This window comes from Cyprinus carpio, chromosome B1 (genome assembly GCF_018340385.1).
Source record: "Cyprinus carpio isolate SPL01 chromosome B1, ASM1834038v1, whole genome shotgun sequence".
Taxonomy (NCBI): Eukaryota; Metazoa; Chordata; class Actinopteri; order Cypriniformes; family Cyprinidae; genus Cyprinus; species Cyprinus carpio.
Window position 1 is genome coordinate 31253190 of NC_056597.1, and position 23276 is coordinate 31276465.

The following is a 23276-nucleotide window of genomic DNA, read 5'->3' on the forward strand; positions in this document are numbered from 1 at the left end:
TGTTCTGAAGTAAAGAGTCTGCTCCAGTTGGTCACACTTTGATGGTCCTCACTGATGGCTTCACACGGTTGATGAGTGGTCAATACTTAGGGGTGAGAAACAAAGAAAGGTGATCAGACTGTCCGAGGTGGGGGCCGAGGTGGGGGGGGTCGCTGTGTAAGCTCCATCAATGTTTGTGTAAACATGATCCAAAAAAGTTTTGTCTCCTCTAGTTTCGGCAGGATACATGTAGAATTAACTTTAATATCAATTTCTTAAAATCACACTCAACAATAAAAGCAGCCTCTGGGTGAGCAGTCAGTTGTTTACTAATGGTACTACTACTAAACTCCGCATGAAGTTCGTTCAAAGCAAGCTTGGCATTAGCATCCGGTGGAATATAGACTGCAGTTATTATGGTGGAAGTGAACTCCCGCGGCAGATAAAAAGGTCTACACTTAACCATGAGAAACTCTGTGTTAGCTGAGCAGTGTCTCCCGACAGTGACAGTGTTCGTACACCAAGCTTTGTTAACATAAATGCACAATCCACCACCTCTTGTCTTGCCAGAGTGATATAGCCCATTAGCATCACCAGCGTGGTGGTCGCTAAACCTGCATGCATCGCTAATACTCTATTCACACACATTACAATTGCTTTACTGACTGTTACTTGCTTTAATGGCGGATGTTTGTCTACCTTTGAGTGCAGGTGACGACACGTTCGAGCTGCATTCGGTGCATGGAGAAGCAGATTCGGGTCCTGGAGCAGAGACAGGCCCAGCTAAGAAAGCGGAGAGCCGCGCTGGAAACCTCCCGGGCTGACGCTCACAAATCCAGGGTAAGTATGCAGTGCACTACTAACAGTCCCACCACCTCCAACCCGTGTGTTTCTCTGCACAGGCCCGGTGCACCCAGGACGCGTTCTGCCCAGATGTCCTTCACTCTGGCGCCGGGACACCACGGACCCTGGGTGCATCCACAGCGGAGGACGCGAGCCAGGCCCCAAGCAATGACTTCTCCCCCTCCGGTCTTCGAGATTTCCACACGGACTTGCTTCTTGCATCAGACCAAGGCTGCATCTCATTGCTAGTTTTACTTGATCTTAGTGCTGCGTTCAACACCATAGATCTCGACATACTTATAGATAGATTACAAACCTATACAGGCATCCAAGGGCAGGCTTTAAGATGGTTTAGATCCTACCTGTCCGATCGCTACCACTTTGTTTATTTAAATGGGGAGTCATCTCATTTATCACCAGTAAAATATGGAGTGCCACAAGGATCTGTCCTAGGTCCCTCTGCTATTTTTCAATATACATGTTGCCCCTTGGTAATATCATTAGAAAATACGGGATTAGTTCCACTGTTATGCTGATGATACTCAACTATATATCTCAACAAGACCAGATGAAACTTCAAAACTATCTAAGCTAACAGAGTGTGTTAAAAATGTAAAAGACTAGATGACCAATAATTTTCTCCTATTAAATTCAGATAAGACAGAGATATTACTTATTGGACCAAAAAACATTACACAGAATGTCGTAGATTACAATTTGCAATTAGACAGATGTACTGTTACTTCCTCTACAGTCAAAAATCTGGGTGTTATATTAGACATTAACTTGTCTTTTGAAAATCATATTTCCCATGTTACAAAACAGCATTCTTCCATCTTAGAAACATTGCCAAGCTACGAAACATGTGTACCTGTTTCTGATGCAGAAAAGCTAGTTCATGCATTCATGTCCTCTAGACTGGACTATTGTAATGCACTTCTAGGTGGTTGTCCTGCATCCTCAATAAACAAGCTACAGGTAGTCCAAAATGCAGCGGCTAGAGTCCTTACCAGGTCAAGAAAATATGATCATATTTCACCCCCATTTTACAGTCTCTGCACTGGCTACCTATTAATTTCCCGTATCAGTTACAAAAATATTATTACTTACTTATAAGGCGCTTAATGGTTTAGCTCCCTGCGTACCTAACTAGTCTTCTACCATGCTACAACCCATCACGCTCCCTAAGGTCACAAAACGCTGGACTTTTTGGTAGTACCTAGGATAGCACAAATTCCACTAAAGGAGGTAGAGCTTTATGGCATTTGGCTCCCAAAACTCTGGAATAGCCTTCCTGATAATGTTCGGGGTACACTTTCTCTCTCTAAATGTTCAAAACTAAAAAAAAAACACACCCCCCAAGCAATTGACAAATAATGCATCTCATAATTTTTGGACTGCAGTTATATCTGATCAAATGTGCATTATTATTCTTTAGCTTGGGTTTAAACTAATTAATTTTACTTGGGCTGGAACAGCCAGCTACGCTAATTATGTCTCTATTTGTTTCTCTGTTTTGCTAGCTAGGATTTACATCCCGTGGTAACTAGGATTTACACAAGCTCCAGTCTGGATCCAGAACACCTGAGAAGAGATTGATGCCAACCCCTCAGAGGACCTCAGATGATGCTAACCCCTGAAACAACATACAGAACTACCACATTTTGCTATAAGTTTGATTGCAATAATTGCTGTTAATAGTGTTAATCGTCTGTTTGTTTACATCTTTTATTGATTTTTCTGTACATTTCTGCCGTATGCACATAAACTGACAGTCATCACTGATAAGCTACTACTAAATATTGTAGAAACTTAATTTTCTGTAAAGTTGCTTTGCAATGATTTGTATCGTAAAAAGCGCTATACAAATAAACTTGAATTGAATTAAATTGAATCTGCTGTTCTATCTGTCCGGAGCGTGTTGCGTCCAGCTAGCTCAATAGCATTATTGGGTTGCCATGTGTACATAATCCCATCCAAATAATTTCTCTATAACTTAAAAAATTTCAAAATATTAAAGCAGGACAAAACGTCATGCAGTTGTATTCTAGGGCTACTATAATGTAAAATAATTAAGTCAGATAATCGGGCCTCTACATGATGACTGAACCATCAGATCAGTTTTTCTTCTCACAACTTTTGCTATAGCAAATGTGCTTCAGAAACACACAGTTACAGCAGCCAGAGAAAAACTTAAATTAAAAAGACAAGGGTCAGGAACCCAACTAAAGCAAGTGCTTACCTCCATAATAGTGACTTCAAACTTTATTATTTTCAATAAAACAGCGCTAGGGATTCCTGGAGGTTAAGTGAGGGCTGTCCGTGCAGGGCCAGTGCTAAGGGGCCAATGTTTTGCCAATGAGCAAATTTTCAGTGGCCCTGCGCTGGCAGCCCATAAAGGGCAAGTGCAGGCTTGTTTGCAGGGTTTTCAAAGCTAGCTTGCTATTGCTAACCTACACCAAACTGTACAATCTAGCTTTACTGTATGAATGCCTCTATCTACAGAATGTGGACTAATATTAAATTTACATTTAGTCATTTAGCAGATGCTTTTATCCAAAGCGACTTATAAATGAGGACAATGTAAGCAATCAAAATCAACAAAAGAGCAATGATATACAAGTGCTATAACAAGTCTCAGCTTAAACGCAGTAAACGTAGCAAGGGCTTTTAAATAATATAATAAATAAAAAGAAAACAGATAGAATAGAAAAAGAATAGAGCAAGCTAGTGTTAGAGGTCTTTTTTCTTTTCTTTTGTTAATTGTATAATAAATGAAAAGAAAACAGATAGAATACAAAAATATTAGAAAGCTATCTAAAGATTTTTTATTTATTTTTTTAAAGAAAACTAGATAGATATTAATTAAAAAATACAAAAAAAAAAGACTACACCCCTTTTTTAGTATCAATATATATGTCTCTTTCAGCAAAAAAAAAAAAGCAAATAAACCTAAACAAAAAAACCAAAATAGCAATAAACAAAATAACAAAATCATAAGATCTCACATCAACTGGGGCATATTCAGTGATATCTGAAGAACAGAGTCCTGAACTATTAGTCACAGTCTTAAAAATCTTTCACTAAGACACCCAGTATATTTCAGTCACCTGGTGACATGTGGATCACCAATGATTCTCACAGGAGGCTGTTTAATATCACACAGAGACAATGAAGAACCAGGATAAACCACAAATCCAGCACAGAGGGGTTCAGTGAATGTGGTGTTGAATGTGTGTAAGTGTGTGAGTGTGTGTGTGTCAGAGACACTGTAGAAGGACAAAGAGCCAGCCGACACATCCACATACACTCCTACTCTATTAGAGGATGAAGGGACGACAGGTATAATAGTTCTGTTATCTTTGTGACAGACAGTGAATATGTTATCAAAACAGTACAGACTCCAAGATTTGTCATTGAATCCAAATACACAGTCATCACTCCATCCTTTCCTGTTGATTCCTTTATATGACACTGATATACCAGCATAATATCCGCTCCATTCAGTCTCCCAGTAACAGCGTCCAGTCAGACTCTCAACACTCAGAACCCTAGGAACCTTTTTATATCTCTCTGGATGATCAGGATACGGCTGAGGATATTCCACACATGTGATCTTCTTGTTCTCATCAGACAGAATGAGTTGAGTGTGTGCTGTGTTTGGATCCAGTGTGAGATCACAGGCATCTGAACACAAGAAGAGAGAAACATCAAGAACAACACAACACTGAAGATGTCTGTGTGTGTTTACAGCTTTGACTAGATTTGCAAAGTCCAAACTGTCCTCACTATTCACAAAAGTCCTCACTATTCACAGATGTCTTCACTAATATAGTGAAAGCTGTTTTTCAATGTTAAAATGTAATAATAGCAGGTTTCTGCAGCAGTGGCTCGGTTCGGTTCCCACTCACAGACGCTGCTTTCAGACGATCCTGTGTGTGTTTGTGTGTCTGTGAAGAGCATCGATAATTTCTATTTACAGTGTGTTTCTGCAGTATTGATCACTGTAGCCAATCACAGACGTGTTTGTTGAGCACGTGAAGACAACTGCCAGCCAATCAGAGGCGTTTATTCAGAATCCGCTCAATACACCAGAGTTTGTTCAGCGTGAGCTCTCACATATGGCAAAAACATATATTTTTTCGAGGCCAAAATATTTTGGAAATATATACTAAATTCAGTATCTCACAAAAGTGAGTACACCCCTCACATTTTTGTAAATATTTTATTATATCTTTTCATGTGACAACACTGAATAAATTACACTTACAATTACACTGAAATATATAGAGGTCAAAATATATTTTTAAATGGTTTTAAAAAAAAATCTATATTTAAAATACATTTTCAAAAATATACAGAAAAATGGCCTAAAATATATTGGTAGAAAATACAATTACGTAAATATATTTTAGCAAATATATTTTCATTTTTTGTATATATATATATATATATATATATATATATATATATATATATAGAACGGTATATTTTAAATTCATAGATATACTTTCAATATTACAAAATTTATATATAAAAAAAAAAAAAAAAAAAAAACAAAATATATTCAAACATGTTATTATAATTAATTAACTATTTTTTTTATATATATATATATATATATACAGAAAAATATTGTATCATTTATGAAGTAGGTTTCTGTTTTCTTAAATGACATGGAAATGTATGTAAAATTACAAAAATAATGGTGATAATATTTCATGAGATCAGCAGATGCTGCAAATGGCACGATTGCTCACACAGTTAAAAAACAGTCAAATGACTGCAGCAACGGCCGCCAAACAAAAACTGTAAAACCTAAGTAAAATATTCTCAATATTCAACTTTAACAAATATTGTTATTTTACAGGTATTTTGTGAATTTTTACAATCAAAACCCTTCATTAACTAACAACTAAATAAAAAGTTAAATGACTTGCAGCAACAGAACCTTAAACACTGACAGATCTAAAGATCTCAACATCTTTATTTATTACTAACCAGTTTGACTTAATTTTATATAAAAGTCCTTGAGAATTTAGAGGTTTAGATGTTGATGCTTAAGTGAACATAGTAAAGTTTGATGTCACCATGATAGAGATCAGTGTTTGCATCAGTTAGACTCTTGACCTTTCATTTCTTAAACATTAGTTTTCTCTGGGTGCTTTCACTTTGTGTTTCTAAAGTACATTTGTTAAAACAATAACTGTGAGAAAAAATCTGATCAAATAATTTTAATATAAAGGGTTTCTCTTGAAGTCCATGATCATCTCCACTGTTTTGAGCGTGTTGAGCTCCAAGTTGTTGAGACTGCACCAGACAGCCAGCTCTTTAACCTCCTGTCTGTAAGCAGACTTTTCACCGTCCTGAATGAGACCGATGAGTGTGGTGTCGACTGCAAACTTCAGGAGCTTGACAGATGGGTCTTTAGATGTGCAGTCATTGGTGTACAGGGAGAAGAGCAGTGGGGAGAGAGCACATCCCTGAGGAGCTCCAGTGCTGGTTATACGGGTGCTGGATGTGTATTTTCCCAGCCTCACTAGCTGTTGCCTGTCTGTCAGGAAGCTGTTGATCCACTGACAGACGGAGGTGGGCACGGAGAGCTGAGTTAGTTTTTGGGCCAGAGGAGGTTTGGGATGATCGTGTTAAAGGCCGAGCTGAAGTCCACAAACAGGATCCTCACATAAGTCCCTGGTCTGTCTAGATGTTGCAGAACATAATACAGTCCCATGTTTAATACATCGCCCACAGACCTGTTTGCTCTGTAGTCAAAATGAAGATGGTCCAGTAAGGGTCCAGTAATGTCTTTCAGGTGGGCTAGCACCAGTATTCCAAATGACTTCATGACCACAGATGTTAGAGCCACAGGCCTATACACTCTAAAAAAATGCTGGGTTTTTTTAGCGGTTGGCAGAGGTATAAAGTCCAGGGGTCAGAAAGTAAAAGTCCTGCCATATGTTTATTCCACCCATGAACTCAGCAAGCTGTTTTAACCAGAGGAGAACCAAGTCATTCCTTTCAAGTCACAAACAAGTCTCAAATTAAATCCCAAGTCCTCAAAGAGTTAAAGTTAATGATATAATTAAGTGATTAATTAAATGATGATTGCACATTAGTGATGAACATCTGCTGTTAACAATCAACATCAGTAAAGAAAAGTGAAACACAAGAACTACAGCTGACTTCAGCCACAGCCTTTTTTTTAAACATACACAAGATAACACCATAATTAATTACTCTAATTAATCACTAAAAGGGTCGAAATAGTCTAATTACTAAGTTTCTAAGCAATTGCAATATTGTTTCACAGCAAACATTTGTGCATTGCTGATTCAAAAGCTTGAAGTAGCAGAGTAACTTGTGATTTCTGCTAATAACACATGATAAGTAAACATCATAAAGTGGTCTCTCTCTTTGGTTTGTTAACTGACATTCAAGTACTGTAGAACTGCAAAAAAAGCCTATTAAATAAATGCCATCTTAATGTGTCAATATTGAACAAAAATTAAAAAAAACTGTATCAGCTCAGGCTTTTAGACATGAACACTTATCATATGATCCTCAACAGTGGTGACAATAATTTTTCATACTGCAGTGCATGATGGGAGTTTTTACTATGGTGTTACCCAGCATGCATTGCATCATGAAGCATTTTTGTTGATTGTCAACATTGTTGAGATTCGTATACTGTTTTTTTTTTAATTCATTCACTATATCTATTAGAACAACACACTTAACTGTAGTTTCACAGAGCTCTTAGTGCAAAAGTTAAACATAAATGGAAGAAAGTCATTTTGAACAAAATCAGGCCAGCTCATGAGGCTTATTTCATCACATATAAACAGCTAATATCTCATCACCACAGAGTCACCTGTCTCCTGGAGTCACCCTTGACTCTGCCTCCAGCCTCTGAGGCCTGGACTACGCCTCAACCCGATGACCCGTCGGCTCCACCATGGCTCCTAGCTCCCTCCTCTCCATCGTGGCCCGGCAGTCCACAAGCTCCGCCTGGCTCCCTTGTTCCTCTGGCTCCACCTTGGTCTGGTATCGACCATCCTAGGCCTCGGGACTCCACTCCTATGGCTTTGCCTCGTCCCTCCGTCCCTGTCTGGCTCCTTTATCCCCTCGGCTCCACCTCAGTCATCTTTCGCTCCGGCTCCACCGTGGCCTCCTGGGTCCACATCTGTGCATTGGTCTCCGGTGCCATCGGCTCCACCTAGGACCTCCGGATCCTCCCCGTCACCCTGGCTCTTCGGCCCTGTGCCTCAGGCTCCTCCATCACCTGCTCTGTCGGCTCCACCGTGGGCCGCTGTTATGGCTGTGACCTGGGTCCTGCTGGGCTCCTCCTGTCTCCTCCCTGGCTCCTCCCCCTGTGGTCTCTGTCTGCTCCTCCACCAGAACCTCCTCCTCCAGCTTTCTCACCGCATTCTTGTTTGTATTTGCACACAAGATGTTTATGACCTCTTCGTCAAAATATTGACTGAAAATATCAAGTGGAGACTTTTTTCCAAATTTGAGTCAAGGCTGCAATCAGGGTATTCTTTTAGGAGTAAACCTTGGAATATTGGGCACTATATTAGGATCTGCCTCTGTGTTCCATCTTCCATCATGTGATACTGGTGAGAGACTACGCGATTCCTCACAGCCATGAATGCTCCCACGGCTATGCCTGCGACAACTACCCCGGCCCCTCTGAGGTGGTGTTGTGTTCGATGTGGATGGCCCATTAGCTTCTTCGTAGGTAACTGGAGAAGTCACACTGAAAAAAAAAAATAAAAAATAGAAGCATGTGTTACAAACTCACTATATATATACATAAAAATACTTTTCATTAAAGCAATTTATTATTATATATTAAATTGTAAAAAAAAAAAAAAAACTATCATAATAATAATAATAATAATATTAAAATAATGCAATAACAATGAAATAAAGTCTGCAGTTGCTTAAACACAGGCATGCAAACACATTCACACACATACATGCACGTACACACATACACACCTATATAAAAACATTCAGATATACACATGCACACATACATGCACATTTGTACACACATATACATTTTGTGTGCAAACTCAAACATGAATGTGGTGAGAAATCTGGAGAGGGGTAGTAAATGCACATGGGCTGATGTATACCCTGAAGAAATAAGTAGGTAGGTCTGCTTCTCTATATATGGGTGTGACGGATCTGCCAAAAGTGTGGGACAATTTTCCAGCACTTCTTGGACATTGCAGTGACCAACAGCTTCATTCTACACAAAGACATGCATGTACACATGCACACACACTAACATATATGCACGTACACACATACACAAATATACAGATATACACATGAATGAATGCATGCACGCACACACACGCACACTTACCTATACACACACATACATATACACATGCACACATTCACACACACAAACATATACACATGCACACATTCACACAAAAAAAATACAGATAACATATGCACATATGCATGCGCACACACATACACAGCAAAAAATCCAGAGTGAAATTAACTCTGCTGGGAGTACATGTGAGACCACACTCAAGAGTGTGAAAGTGTTAAAATATGAGTGTTAAATTAACACTGAATCAGATTAAAGTTAATGAGATAATTAAGTGATTAATTGAGTGATGATTGACCATTATTGACGAGACCTGATGTTAACGAGCAGAATCAACAAAGACGAAAATCACTATTTTAATGTCACCATTATAGTGGCCAATGTTTGCTTTAGTTGGGCTCTTGACCCTCAATATTTTAAAGTCAGCAAACAAAAAATATTGTTTTCCCTGAATCACTGAGTTAAACTTTCGTTGTTGATTATTGCGGCCGAATGATTCTTCAGCATAGGTTTACCAGCATTTTAAATACAATCTGTGGAATTTCTTAAAAGTTGTTTATTCAAAAATCTTTCAAAAGAGTCTTTCATTCAGACATGCAAACCATCAAGAATCAACCTGTGAACCTCAACGACGGTGACAATCAAAAAAGCATGTTGCAGGAGACTTGTGTTGCAGTGCATTCTGGGTGCCAACTATCAAAATTAATCCATGGCTCCCATGATGCACTGTGGCATGAATAAATTATTTCCTGAATTGTCTTAGTAATTTCCTTTATGTTTTAGGCTTTAAATAATTTTGGTGATTCAGGTCAAATAATTATTATGTAAAAACATAACTAATATCACATTATCAGGTTTTTATTTTTGCTTGTCTCTCTATTACAACTGAGTTATAACAGCCAAACCAAATCTAATTTTAAAAACGTAAGGGTCAAGAGCCCAACTAAAGCAAACACTGACTACTATAATGGTGACATTTTTTTTTATTTTTGTCTTTGTTGATTCTGCTTCTTAACATCAGGTCTCGTCAATAATGGTCAATCATCAGTCAATCACTTAATTATCTCATTAACTTTAACTCTGCTTCAGTGTTAATTTAACACTCCTATTTTAACACTTTCACACTCTTGAGTGTGGTCTCGCATGTACTCCCAGCAGAGTTAATTTCACTCTGGATTTTTTGCTGTGTACATACATACATACATACATACATACATACACACATGCACACACGCACGCACGCACGCACACACACACACACATCTCAAATTAGAATGTTGTGGAAAAGTTAATTTATTTCAGTAATTCAACTCAAATTGTGAAACTTGTGTATTAAATAAATTCAATGCACACAGACTAAAGTAATTTAAGTCTTTGGTTCTTTTAATTGTGATGATTTTGGCTCACATTTAACAAAAACCCACCAATTCACTATCTCAACAAATTAGAATACTTCATAAAAAACATTTTAGTGAATTGTTGGCCTTCTGGAAAGTATGTTAATTTACTGTACATGTACTCAATACTTGGTAGGGACTCCTTTTGCTTTAATTACTGCCTCAGTTCGGCGTGGCATGGAGGTGATCAGTTTGTGGCACTGCTGAGGTGGTCTGGAAGCCCAGGTTTCTTTGACAGTGGCCTTCAGCTCATCTGCATTCTTTGGTCTGTTGTTTCTCATTTTCCTCTTGACAATACCCCATATTCTCTCTATGGGGCTCAGGTCTGGTGAGATTGCTGGCCAGTCAAGCACACCAACACCATGGTCATTTAACCAACTTTATGTGCTTTTGGCAGTGTGGACAGGTGCCAAATCCTGCTGGAAAATTAAATCAGCATCTTCAAAAAGCTGATCAGCAGAAGGAAGCATGACGTGCTCCAAAATTTCTTGGTAAACGGGTGCAGTGACTTTGGTTTTCAAAAAACAAATGGACCAACACCAGCAGATGACATTGTACCCCAAATCATCACAGACTGTGGAAACTTAACACTGGACTTCAAGCAACTTGGGCTATGAGCTTCTCCACCCTTCCTCCAGACTCTAGGACCTTGGTTTCCAGATGAAATACAAAACCCTCACTCACATTAAAACAGCACTTTGGACTTTTTTCCTTCTCCTTAGCCCAGGTAAGACACCTCTGATGTTGTCTGTGGTTCAGGAGTGGCTTAACAAGAGGAATACGACAACTGTAGCCAAATTCCTTACATGTCTGTATGCCTTAATCCCAGCCTCAGTCCATTCCTTGTGAAGTTCACTCAAATTCTTGAATCAATTTTGCTTGACAATCCTTATAAGGCTGCGGTTCTCTCGGTTGGTCTTGATTTGTGAACAGCCTCCTTGTGAAGGGTGTCAATGATTGTCTTCTGGACAACTGTCAGATCACCAGTCTTCCCCATGATTGTGTAACCTAGTGAACTTTTGAAGGCTCAGGAAACCTTTGCAGGTGTTTTGAGTTGATTAGCTGATTGGCATGTCACCATATTCTAATTTGTTGAGATAGTGAATTGGTGGGTTTTTGTTAAATGTGAGCCAAAATCACCACAATTAAAAGAACCAAAGACTTAAACTACTTCAGTCTGTGTGCACTGAATTTATTTCACAATTTGAGTTGAATTACTGAAATAAATGAACTTTTCCACGATATTTTAATTTGAGATGCACCTGTAGATACACACACAAACCTATACACACACATAGATGTGCATGCACGTTATACATACAAACATGAATCCATGCATGCACATGCACACACATACACGAGCAAACATGAATGCATGCATCCACATAGGCACTTATACGCGTGTGCATATAAATGCGCATATACTACATAAGTGTGTAAAACAGTGGTATTTCAAACTGAAACACAGAGTCTGTGACTATTTTACTCACATTTCTCAGATTCATCAGAAAGATACATAAGCTTCACTTACCAATCCATGTCTGGATCAATGCCAGCAGCATACGCCTCCTCAACGTCTGAATACACAGACTCCGGGACCGAAGAGTCATGCTCAGCCTCTTCTCAGGTGTCATCAAACATTAAATCAATCGCCTCCTCTCTTGTAAAACCTTTCTTCGCCATGTTGTTGTCCATTTTTTTTTATTTTGCACTCTCAAACTCTCAAACCTGCTGCACTCCATATCTCCCGCTTCAAATCAGTCCTTCCCGCTCTCCTCGAAAGCCGCTGTAATTCGCTAATAGAAAGCATGCAATTGCCGTATTATGCCGTATACTGTCATAAAGCACAAGTTGTCTACTATCGGGAGCAATTAGATTTTTTTTTTCCATAGTGCAAACGGTTGGTGAGTTATGATAACAAATACAGCATGATTAATTGTGTCGGCTCCGACACATCCGGTTTTAAGGGGTTAAATCATCTTTGTGAGCCAAGGGTGGTGACCTGTTTTGCTAACTAGTTAAAAAAAGACAAACTGGAACAACCATGTTTCTCTGTAAATCTAGTGTTTTGCACAGGTTTCTGTAATGTTTGTTTAGGGCACAGACGATATCTGGACCTACATTTTCGTAGTCCTGCTGTCATCATCTTCTCGCTCCTATGATCCAAACTATAAACACACAAGCACACATGAATGTAGATCTGCATCATTCACACACACGTTCAGTATGTCAGTATTAGTGTTTGACATACTTGAGTATCTGCAGTTTATAGTTTGGATCCTCCAGTTTGTGTTGGAGCAGCTGGACTCCTGATGGTCCTGGGTGATTGTAGCTCAGATCCAGCTCTCTCAGGTGTGAGGGGTTTGAACTCAGAGCTGAAGACAAATAACCACAGCCTTCCTCTGACACCATACAGCCAGACAACCTTCAGACACACAGACACACAGTCAGATCATCTACAGACACACAGTCAGATCATCTACAGACACACACAGTCAGCAGAGAACAGCAGAGAAAAGAGTTTGTGTTAACTTTAATGTAAGGACTTAAATATTCGTATGTAGCTCACACTGATTAAGCTATTGTATGGCTTAAATAGTAACACAGGATAATTCGCACAATCAAAAAAAAAAAAAATCTCGGATTTAGATCAGCACTCTCTGACCAATAGCCGATCCGAGACAAATGGCAGTACAACTACACACACACACACACACACACACACACACACACACACACACACACACACACACACACACACACACACAGTCAGATCATCCACACACAACATTGTGACCGGCTGACTGTAAATGATGTCTTATATGTTCTTAATACCTCAGTATCTGCAGCTGACAGTTTAGACTCTTCAGTCCATCAGAAATAAACTTTACACCAGAGTCCTGCAGGTCATTGTTACTCAGATCCAGCTCTCTCAGGACACAGTTTGAGGATTGTAGAGCTGATGACAAACTCTCACAACCCTGAACAGTGAGATAACAGCCAGCAAGACTGAAAGAGAGCAGAACACATACATCAGCTGTTAGATCATCTACAGACACACATACACAGTCAGATCATTTACAAACACACATCAACATTATAACTGGCTAAATGTACACAGCAAAATCTCCAGAGTTAAATAAACTCTGCTCAGAGTGGATATCCCAATCTACAGAGAGTTAAAATAACACTGAAGCAGTCTTAAATTTCATGAGATAATTAAGTGATTAATTAAGTGCTGACTGAGCATTAGTGATGAACAGCTGCTGTTAACAAGTGGAATCACTGAAGAAAAGAGCAACACAAGGACTACAACTGACTTCAGTCTAGAGGTGGGACTTTCAAGTCACAAGCAAGTCTTTAACTCAGTGGTCTCAAACTCAATCCCTGGAGGGCCACAGCTCTGCAGAGTATCGCTCCAACCAGCTCCAAATCACACCTGCTTGGAAGTTTCTAGTAATCCTGAAACCTTGATTAGCTGGATTAGGTGTGTTTGATTAGGATTGGAGCTAAACTGTGCAGAGCTGTGGCCCTCCAGGAATTGAGTTTGAGACCAATGCTTTAAGTCATATCTCTGGTCCTCAAAGAGTTAAAGTTATGAGAGAATTAAGTGACTAATTAAATTATGATTGTGCATGGGTAATGAACACCTGCTGTTATTGAGAATTACAGAGGATCAGCTGTTGATGTTTTATTGGTTAAAATAATGTCACCATCATGGAGATCAGTGTTTGCTTTAGTTGGGCTCTTGACCCTTGACTCCTGTGTTAGATGTTTCTCTGTAGTCATAAAAGAGAGAGACCAGATTGTCATCATGAGCTGGGCTGGTTACAATCAAAATAATTTTCTACATTTATGTGTGAAGGTTTTGCATAATCAACACTGTGAAGCTACAGTATGTAAACAAAGTATTGCTCTAACAGTTATAGTGACTGAATTTTAAATATATGTGATGCATATAAACATTTGAAGTCCAGCAGCTCTTAGACACACACAGACATCAAGAACCAGCTTATGAATCTCTACAATGGTGACAATTTACAAACATCCCTCATGCTGCAATGCATGCTGGGTAACATCATAGTAAAAAACTCCCATCATGCACTGCAGTATGAAAAATTATTGTCATCACTGTTGAGGATCATATGATAAGTGTTTATGTCTAAAAGCCTTTTGTTTTTCAATATTGAAGCATTAAGATGACATATTTGTTTAGTGGGACTTTTTTTTTTTTTTTTTTTTTTTTTTGCAGATCGGCAACCGCTGAGTTTCAGTCAATAAACCAAAGAAAGACTGCTTCATGATGTTCACTTGTCATGAGTTATAGGCAGAAAGTGTAAGCTCACCTGTTACTTCAAAGTTTGATTCTGCAGTGCACAAATGTTTACTGTGAAACAATATTGCAATTGTTTAGAAGCAAATTACTTTGAATTAGTAAAAGGGTCAAGAGACTACCTAAAGCAAACCTTGACCACAATTGTGGTGGCATTGTGTCCCCCCCCCCCAGTTGATTTCATCTAAGGCTGTGACTAAAGTCAGATGCAGTTCTTGTGTTTCTCTTTCATTCTGTAATTCTGCTTGTTAACAGCAGCTGTTCATCACTAATGCTCAATCAGAACTTAATTAATCTCTTAATTATCTCATTAACTTCAACACTGCTTCAGTGTTATTTTAACTCTCTGTAGATTGGAACAATATGCACTCTGAGCAGAGTTTCTTTAACTCTGGGGATTTTGCTGTGTACATTCAATTCAACTCAAACAGACACAATTGTTGGATACTTTTCTAAAAATTGTCTAAAAATGCACACGGCAATTTTACAAGCCATTTGAAAGCGAAGAAAAGAGGGAAACTCAAATGAACTAACAGCCCCCACCCCACCCCAACGGTGATACCGGTATTACTGGCGTTGTCACAATGTCGATTAACCAGTGGGAAAATTTCCTCACCGTCACAACCCTACCCCACTCAGTTGTCATAAAGGGCAAAATTAGCTATTTATACCAAAACCACTTTTTGTACCAGGCTGTAAACACATTTTTTTTCTGCTGTAAAGTTTTAACATGGGGAGTCTATGGGACTGACTCCCTTTTGCAGCCAGCCTCAAGCAGCCAGTCGATGAATTGCAGTTTTAGTCACTTCCATGTTGGTATTACGATAGAGACCGCCAGAAGGTTGCAGCTCGGACAGAACAAAGCAGCAGCACTGGACTTTGAACCTGAAGCACTCATGTTTATTTAATGAAATCATTGCTTTTTTTTGAAGTTTTATCATCACATTCAGCCATATGCTAATTCTGGTCTTTCCATACCCAAATTTAAGAGCTCTTAAAATCATAATTAAGACTTTCTTGTACAAATTAAGACCTTTTTAAGACCCCGCGGAAACCCTGATAAAAAAACCACCACCAGAACACATTAAATTCCCCGAGCAGGTAGAACTGTCTCAGAGTCAAAATACAAAATCTCCACATCTGTGTCACAAATCCTCCCATTCACTTTATACTGATGAACACCATCGATCATTTATATAGATCCCACATCATCTCTTATATGTTCTTCATACCTCAGTATCTGCAGCTGATAGTTTGCACTCTTCAGTCCCATCAGAAATAATCTTTACACCAGAGTCCTGAAGGTCATTGTTACTCAGATCCAGCTCTCTCAGGACACAGTTTGAGGATTGTAGAGCTGATGACAAACTCTCACAACACTGAACAGTGAGATTACAGCCAGCAAGACTGAAAGAGAGCAGAACACACACCTAAACAGTCAGATCATCTAAACACACTCACACACACACACAATCAGATCATCTACAAACACACACCAAAAGTCAGATCATCCACACACACAGTCACATCATCTACACATACACAGTCAGATCATCTACAGACAATCATCAACATTGCGATCAGTTGACTGTAAATGATCTCTTATATGCAGTGGCGGCTTGTCGGGGGAGGCAGGGGAGGCACAGCTTCCCCAAAATTTTGAGGTAAAAATGAGAGGAGGATGATTTAATGTTAATAAAATTCACAATTAATTTCAGTTCATGTCTCAGAATGTGTATTTTTTGTTTGTAATTTCACAGTTGTTATACCATAACATGTTAACGAAGTTGGAAAGCACTGCTTTTCTATGGCGAATGTGCCAAAATCTGTTGATGTAATTACAACTGCTAGGTGATCGAGAAGGGGAGGGGGAGGCCGGGGAGAGCTGAGCTTTCATACCTCCATTGGTAAAAAGAAGGGATGGATGTTTGCTTGAAGTGATAGGCCAGGTAAGTGATATTATATTGTTTTGCTGTATGTGTGTTGTTTTCTTTACGTTTCTGACTAAAAGCAACCAAAAAATCATTTTAAAGTGTTTAAGCAAATAATAATAATAATTGGCAGTGATCCCCAAACCAATACAATTAGTGTGCCTCGATTAAAACCCACGAGCCGCCACTGCTAATATGTTCTTAATACCTCAGTATCTGCAGCTGACAGTTTAGACTCTTCAGTCCATCAGAAATAAACTTTACACCAGAGTCCTGCAGGTCATTGTTACTCAGATCCAGCTCTCTCAGGACACAGTTTGAGGATCGTAGAGCTGATGACAAACTCTCACAACACTGAACAGTGAGATTACAGCCAGAAAATCTAGAACAGATAAATAATAATCATAAAGACGTAAAGAGGGTTGCTCAGGAACATGGGATGACATGATCTGAACACTGAATCACAATAAGAAGAGCTCCTGACTGTTTCTTCAGCTATGAATATGTAAATTTATCAAAAATGTAGCTAAGTTTTTTGAGACTGTGTTTCTCCACTGCTAAAGAGGCAGTGATGTTGAAGTAGTCGTTGATCATCTTCTGCAGAATCAAGCTTTCATCGCACTATGACATCATAATGTGACAAATTCCACAAATTCCAAAAGTCATTTTAGAATCTTGGTTTCAATAAAAGCTGTTTTTAGACTAATGAGAACATTTTGAGTTCTGAAACTTAAAAGATTTTTTTAAATAGTACAATGACCTCTTATATGTCGAAAGATCAAGGAGAATTTGATTTCTCAATTTCATGACCCCTTTAGTTTTTAACACAATAAAGAGTTGGGATATGTTTGGGAAACACACACACACACACACACCAGACACATATATATATATGATTTGAGATTTGAGTGAAGTGCCCTCTACTGGAGTTCATGGGCACTCCAGCTGACGATCGTGACAGATTCAAAATAAAGATCATTTAATCAAAAAATTTGTATAGATTCCACTCTTATTAAATTTACCATTATTCTTCTAGCATACGGAACTGACCAACTTCAGTGATTATTTGTGATTTAGTAGCAAATTGAAGAAAAGTTTGTGACTTTTATTACTTCTTGCTGGAAATAGCTGTGTGAAATGCTTGAAAGTCACTGAAAAGTGCTTGAATTTCTCTCTCAAAAGGCTGTACAAACCGTGAAATTAATGATATAATACATTCGATTATTTCCTACCACAACCCCATGGTTACAGTTAGCATTACCGCTTCTGGTTTCCTGATGTATGTCAGCGCTGTTCATGACAGAGATTTCTGTGCAGAATTTGAAAGATTCTCAGTAAATCTCGCAGTAACCTTGTCATTGTGCGGCGAATTCAAATGCTTCTCACTGGATCTCGCAGCACTACATCTTTGCAGTAATAGTGTTGAAGGAATGGCATGCCCAGGCGATGGCATCCACTATCCAGTGAGCCAACCTCTGTTTGGAGACAGCCTTCCCTTTCTGCTAACCCCCATAGCAGACAAAGAGCTGCTCAGAGCTTCGAAAGCTCCGGGTGCGGTCCACATATATGCGCAGTGCTCTTACGGGACACAGCAGCGCAAGGGCTGGATCTACCTCCTCCGAGGGCAGTGCTTGCAGGTTCACCACCTGATCTCAGAAGGGAGTGATGGGAACCTGGGCAACATATCCAGGGGTATCAGGACAACGTTGAGAGTAGGCCTGCCTGAACACAAGGCACCTTCGTAAAGACGCGGGGGGACAGGGGGCAGCCTGAAGGGGAGGACCCTGTACTGCCACGCACGACCCTCGAATGCAAAAACGGCCTGTGTCAAGGGAGAATCAAAACATGAAAGTAGGCATCCTTCAGGACGACCCCTCAAACCAATCCTGGGGCTGGATGCATCTGATTATGTGCTTCTGCGTCAACATTTGAACGTAAGCTTGTAAATGTCCGGATTCAAGACTCGCAGATCCAGGATTGGCAGGAGTCCACCTCCTTTTTTGGGTACGATGAAGTAAGGGCTGTAAAACCCCTTGCCTCATCTCGGCTGGAGGGACCGGCTCAATTGTATCCTTTGCCAGGAGGACAGCAATCTCCTCATGCAAGACAGGTGTGTCTCGGACTGCCACAAAGTCTCAAGAACGCCACTGAACCTGGGAGGTTGCCTGGCAAACTGAATCACATAGCCGAGTCGGATTGTGTGAATAAGCCAGCGGGGGACAGGTTGGGCAGTTCAAGCAATCCCCCCAAACTCCTTACAAGTGGCACCAAAGGAACAACCGATGCTCCCGCGGTAGTGCAGCAGAGGGGAGTCGAGCTGGATGATCACATCATAAATCCACAAGAAACAGGACTGACTAACCAGAACTGCATGAACAACCACGACTTTTATGTGATGAAAGTCGAGTTGAACTAATCTAATTCATCGACTTTTATGTGATGAAAGTCGAGTTGAAGTCAACTAGTCGCTGATGACATCATTAATGAACAAATAAGTCTAGAAATGTGACAAACCCTTTGTGCACAGCTATGGCATATGACACAGCGCTGCCCAAATTGGCTATTGCACCTATAACAGCTCATTTTTACAGTTATTTTGCCTTTGGGTCATTTTATTTCTCACAGATTTCTGCTCGTTCTAAATTAGATATAGATAAAGTAGCACAGAAAAGATTACATTTATATGAATGTATTAGTGAGAGCGATTGCATGTGTGAATTAATCCTACATAGCAGCATCTCTCTAGTAGTAGTGACTCTGTGGGATTTGGTTATTAGGAAATATATGCTTGAACTTTTCAGTTTCTAAGCTATTTTATTGAGAAATCACAGAACAGCATTGACAGTACATTTCCTCGCTGAATGATTCTGTGTGCATGCAATCTGCGCATGACATACGAGCAACTGTCTGTAGCCTATGTGTGTGCGTTACAGTGCAGAAGCGCATTAGATTAGAACGGTGAATAACTTACCTGTATGATAAGCTGTTTAGAATTTGCATTCTCCCGTTCAATTTTGAGCATCCAGTAATATAATCACACGTCTTATGGAGCTTTCAGAGTATACATTTATTTGTTATTTTAACTGTTTGGAAACGGACCGTAAATGTGTAAGTCCTTCAAAGATTTATTATCCTGTTGCGCCCTCTATAGGACCAGCGACTAGTCGACGTCAAGATTAAAGTGTCATGGCAGAGCACTGAAGTCGACAAGTCGACTAGTTGATTAGTCTATGCAACCCCTACGCCCTAACCACAGCTTCTTGGCTGCTGGCAAAGGGGGGCCTCGTGGGCGAGAGTGAGGAAGCAGGGCGTTGCTCACTGTCAGCCCAGAAATTGCTCTTTCTTTGAAAATGAAAGAGCGGAACAGAAACAAAACGAAAACGGAGGATTCCCTACCTGTCCCTTCACTGGGGGAAGGAGCGGTGCTGTCTCCACTGTCTCCTGAGAAAGAGCAGCCTCCCACATCTCCGGGTTGCCCATGTCAGGGCCACTTCATCGACTTCTTCGATGACTTTGTGGCTGGCTGGGACATGGGGGGGCGGTGCACTCCTGCGAGAGGCTCGACGCACTGGCCTCGATGTAGCTTCAGCACAGGACGGAGTGGCTCTGGAGGATGCAGGGGGCGCCCACGGCGACAAAGCAGGCTGAGGCATGGCCCGCGGCGGAGCCATGCCAGGGCAGGATGTGCTGGATGGCTCTGTCTGTCTGCTTTTACTGCCGAGAACTGCTGGGCAAAGTCCTCGACAAGGTCGCTGAACAGCCCAACCTTGAAGTCAGTTGACGAGCACAGCTCCTGCATCAACCTCGGTTCGGAATTACCCTTGTGCATTGCTTTGAGTGCCTTGGCCTGGTGATCTTGCAAGATGGCATGCAGGGCAGAGGCGGCCTGGCCCACAGCACTGTAAGCCTTGGCCATGAGAGAGGTTGTCAGCTTACCAACATTGGACAGGAGGCACGGACAATTCCTCCAGGTGGTGACATTTTGCCCGATACTCCAGCCCGATACTCACGGCTGCCCAGGCAAACATGGCCGTCAGCTCTGGGTCCGATTCAGCGGAGGAGACAACACCTGAGGGGGGGCAGCCCCATCGAATCTTCATCCTCAGAGGACGCTAGCCCATCCCCCGATGCTTCTAATCGACATCTGATCTTCCAGGGGTGCACCGAGTAAAACGCACCAGCCGGCAGTCCTCTGCTCAGGCCAGAGAGACCAGGACGAGTGGCGGCAGAGGGTGCCATTCTCTTTATAAAAGATAGGCGAGATAAGTGCTTGAGTCATCCATTAATGCAGCTTCAGCATGTTGTATGCTCAGACACTGAAGACAACAATCGTGTCCATCCTCAGAAGACAGGGTAACGACCGCACCCAAGAGGACACGGAGGGATCGGCATCTTTAAAATGACCATGTTTAGGAAAACTGCTCATATATAATGAAGTGCCCAGGGGAATCGCTGACGACTGTTCGCACCGTACCGCCAACCAAGAGCTACCAGTCAAGAGAAGAAAGGCTTTGTGGAGAATAGCACCCCCTTCATCCACTCGGCTCCGAAGCAAAAATCTGAAGAGTGGATGCACCTGTCGCCTATTTATACCCGTAGGCATTTGGGGGTGGCTCAGGTATGCAAAATCCACTAGACAAATTTCATTGGCGTTTTCTCTTAAAGTCAGAGATGATTGGGGCTCCCAAGTGAATCCCCATAATGTCGATCACAACATAACTCGTAGTGACCAACAGATAGGGAACTAGACCTATATCTCTCATAATATTCCCATTCACAGTAATCCACCTTTTCTATTGTTTTATTTATTTTATGGCATAATGCAGATCTCTTTAAATATATAATAATCTAAAATACTGGCTAGTGCTGTACAGTAAAGAGTAAGCACACTTCAAGCACTGCCTTCACTTTAATAGTTCACTGTAACAGCAGTCAAACAGCTGGAACATTAAGCATTTATGATGAAAATAATTTATAAATATCCCTATTAATATTACCAGTAATTTATATCATTATTTTAGACTTCTTACTGTAGCGCTAACAGACATTTTACTCCACTATCTACTTGAAAACACCTGTCGTAAATCCTTTAAAATTCTGGCCTGTTATTCAGTGAGAAAATCTCTCATTCAGGTTGCATTTATTTTAAAGGAGTCAGATTCATTATTAAATATGATACTTTAGTTAATGATGAAACAATCACAGAGCTTTTCTGCAGTTGATCACAGCTGCTATCAGTCTTCTTCTCCCTCGTCGTCTGATGTGTTGTATTTCATGGTGTTTCAGTTCATCCAGTGGCTCCCTCTGACCACTGAAGCATGTTAGGACATTGTTGAGCACTGAGCGAGCCTGAGAGTTTCTCTGAGTGCTTGGTCTGATTTCACAAAACTCCTGAATATCTCTGAACAGAGTCTGATCTTTCACTTCCAGCAAGACAGGAGGAACAGATTGGATGGATTCACCAGCTGAGAGAAGATAATCATCATGTGCAATCTTTGATCCTCTCTTTAATATACTCTGTGGTTCTCTTCATGTCCTCTGAGTTGTTCTCTGTGTGTGGTCAGTCAGATCCTGTAAGAGTCTCTGATTGGACCTCCAGAGAGACGCCCCAGCAGGAACCGCAGAACAGATTCAGCTGCCCATTCTTACTGTAACGGGATTTATATACTGCTGATGTTAGCAGATCATACAGAGAGACTTTAGAAATCGATCTGTAAAATCTGAATTCATGCAGTGGCTCCATGTTCTTTATTAAATAGCAGTAAAGCAGATAGAAAGCAGCAAGAAAACTCCTGAACGCTCAGATGAAATGAAGCCTTGTAGACTTTCCTCCTGATGAATCACAGCTTCCTCCTTAAAAATCTCAGTGCAAATCCCATGAATACACTGAGGCGTCCAGTGACATATATACCGCTCTCAAATCAGGTCCCTCCTCATAGAACCTCACATTGCCCTTTCATCAGCTGTTTGAAAGCCCACTTCAGCAAGTTTTTATCACAATCCTTCTCTGTTGGACTGCAGGAGTTTCCTCTGTATCTCTCTCTCAATATTTTCTGCTTCCTCATGTTGATCTGAGGTGAGCAGGAAGTGGATGTACAATTTCAGTCAGAGTTTTGAGGGATTTCTGCACTCAGATGCTTCTTCCAGGGAGCTTCTGAAGCACAGTGGAATGAGATCCATTCAGAAGACGGGGTATGGTGGCCACATGATGTGGAGGCTTCCTTGCTCTTCTGATGTGTGAGAATGATATCTGCGGGCTTGATGCTCATCACCCTGATGCTCTTCCTGAAATATTTTCCTCCTTCCCACTGAGGCTCAGTGAATCCCTGAATTTCTGTCAGACAAGGTGGATTTATTTTAGAGTGGATCTGTATGGGCTGCTGCTGGTCTGGAGGTGATTCCAGATGAGAGCAGAGTGGAAGCGGCTCTCCTTTCAT

General features: G+C 40.6%; 1 protein-coding gene across 1 annotated transcript; it reads right to left on the reverse strand.

Annotated features, from left to right (window-relative positions):
- Positions 1–3830: 3830 nt before the first annotated feature.
- Positions 3831–23276, reverse strand: LOC109073086 (probable E3 ubiquitin-protein ligase TRIML1). Its single transcript, XM_042716024.1, has 6 exons — positions 22970–23276; positions 22043–22304; positions 17048–17221; positions 12827–13000; positions 12697–12743; positions 3831–4509 (listed from the first exon to the last, which is right to left on the reverse strand). Exons 1-6 carry the CDS (start codon positions 23274–23276, stop codon positions 3929–3931), a joined length of 1545 nt encoding a protein of 514 aa, XP_042571958.1. The 3' UTR covers positions 3831–3928.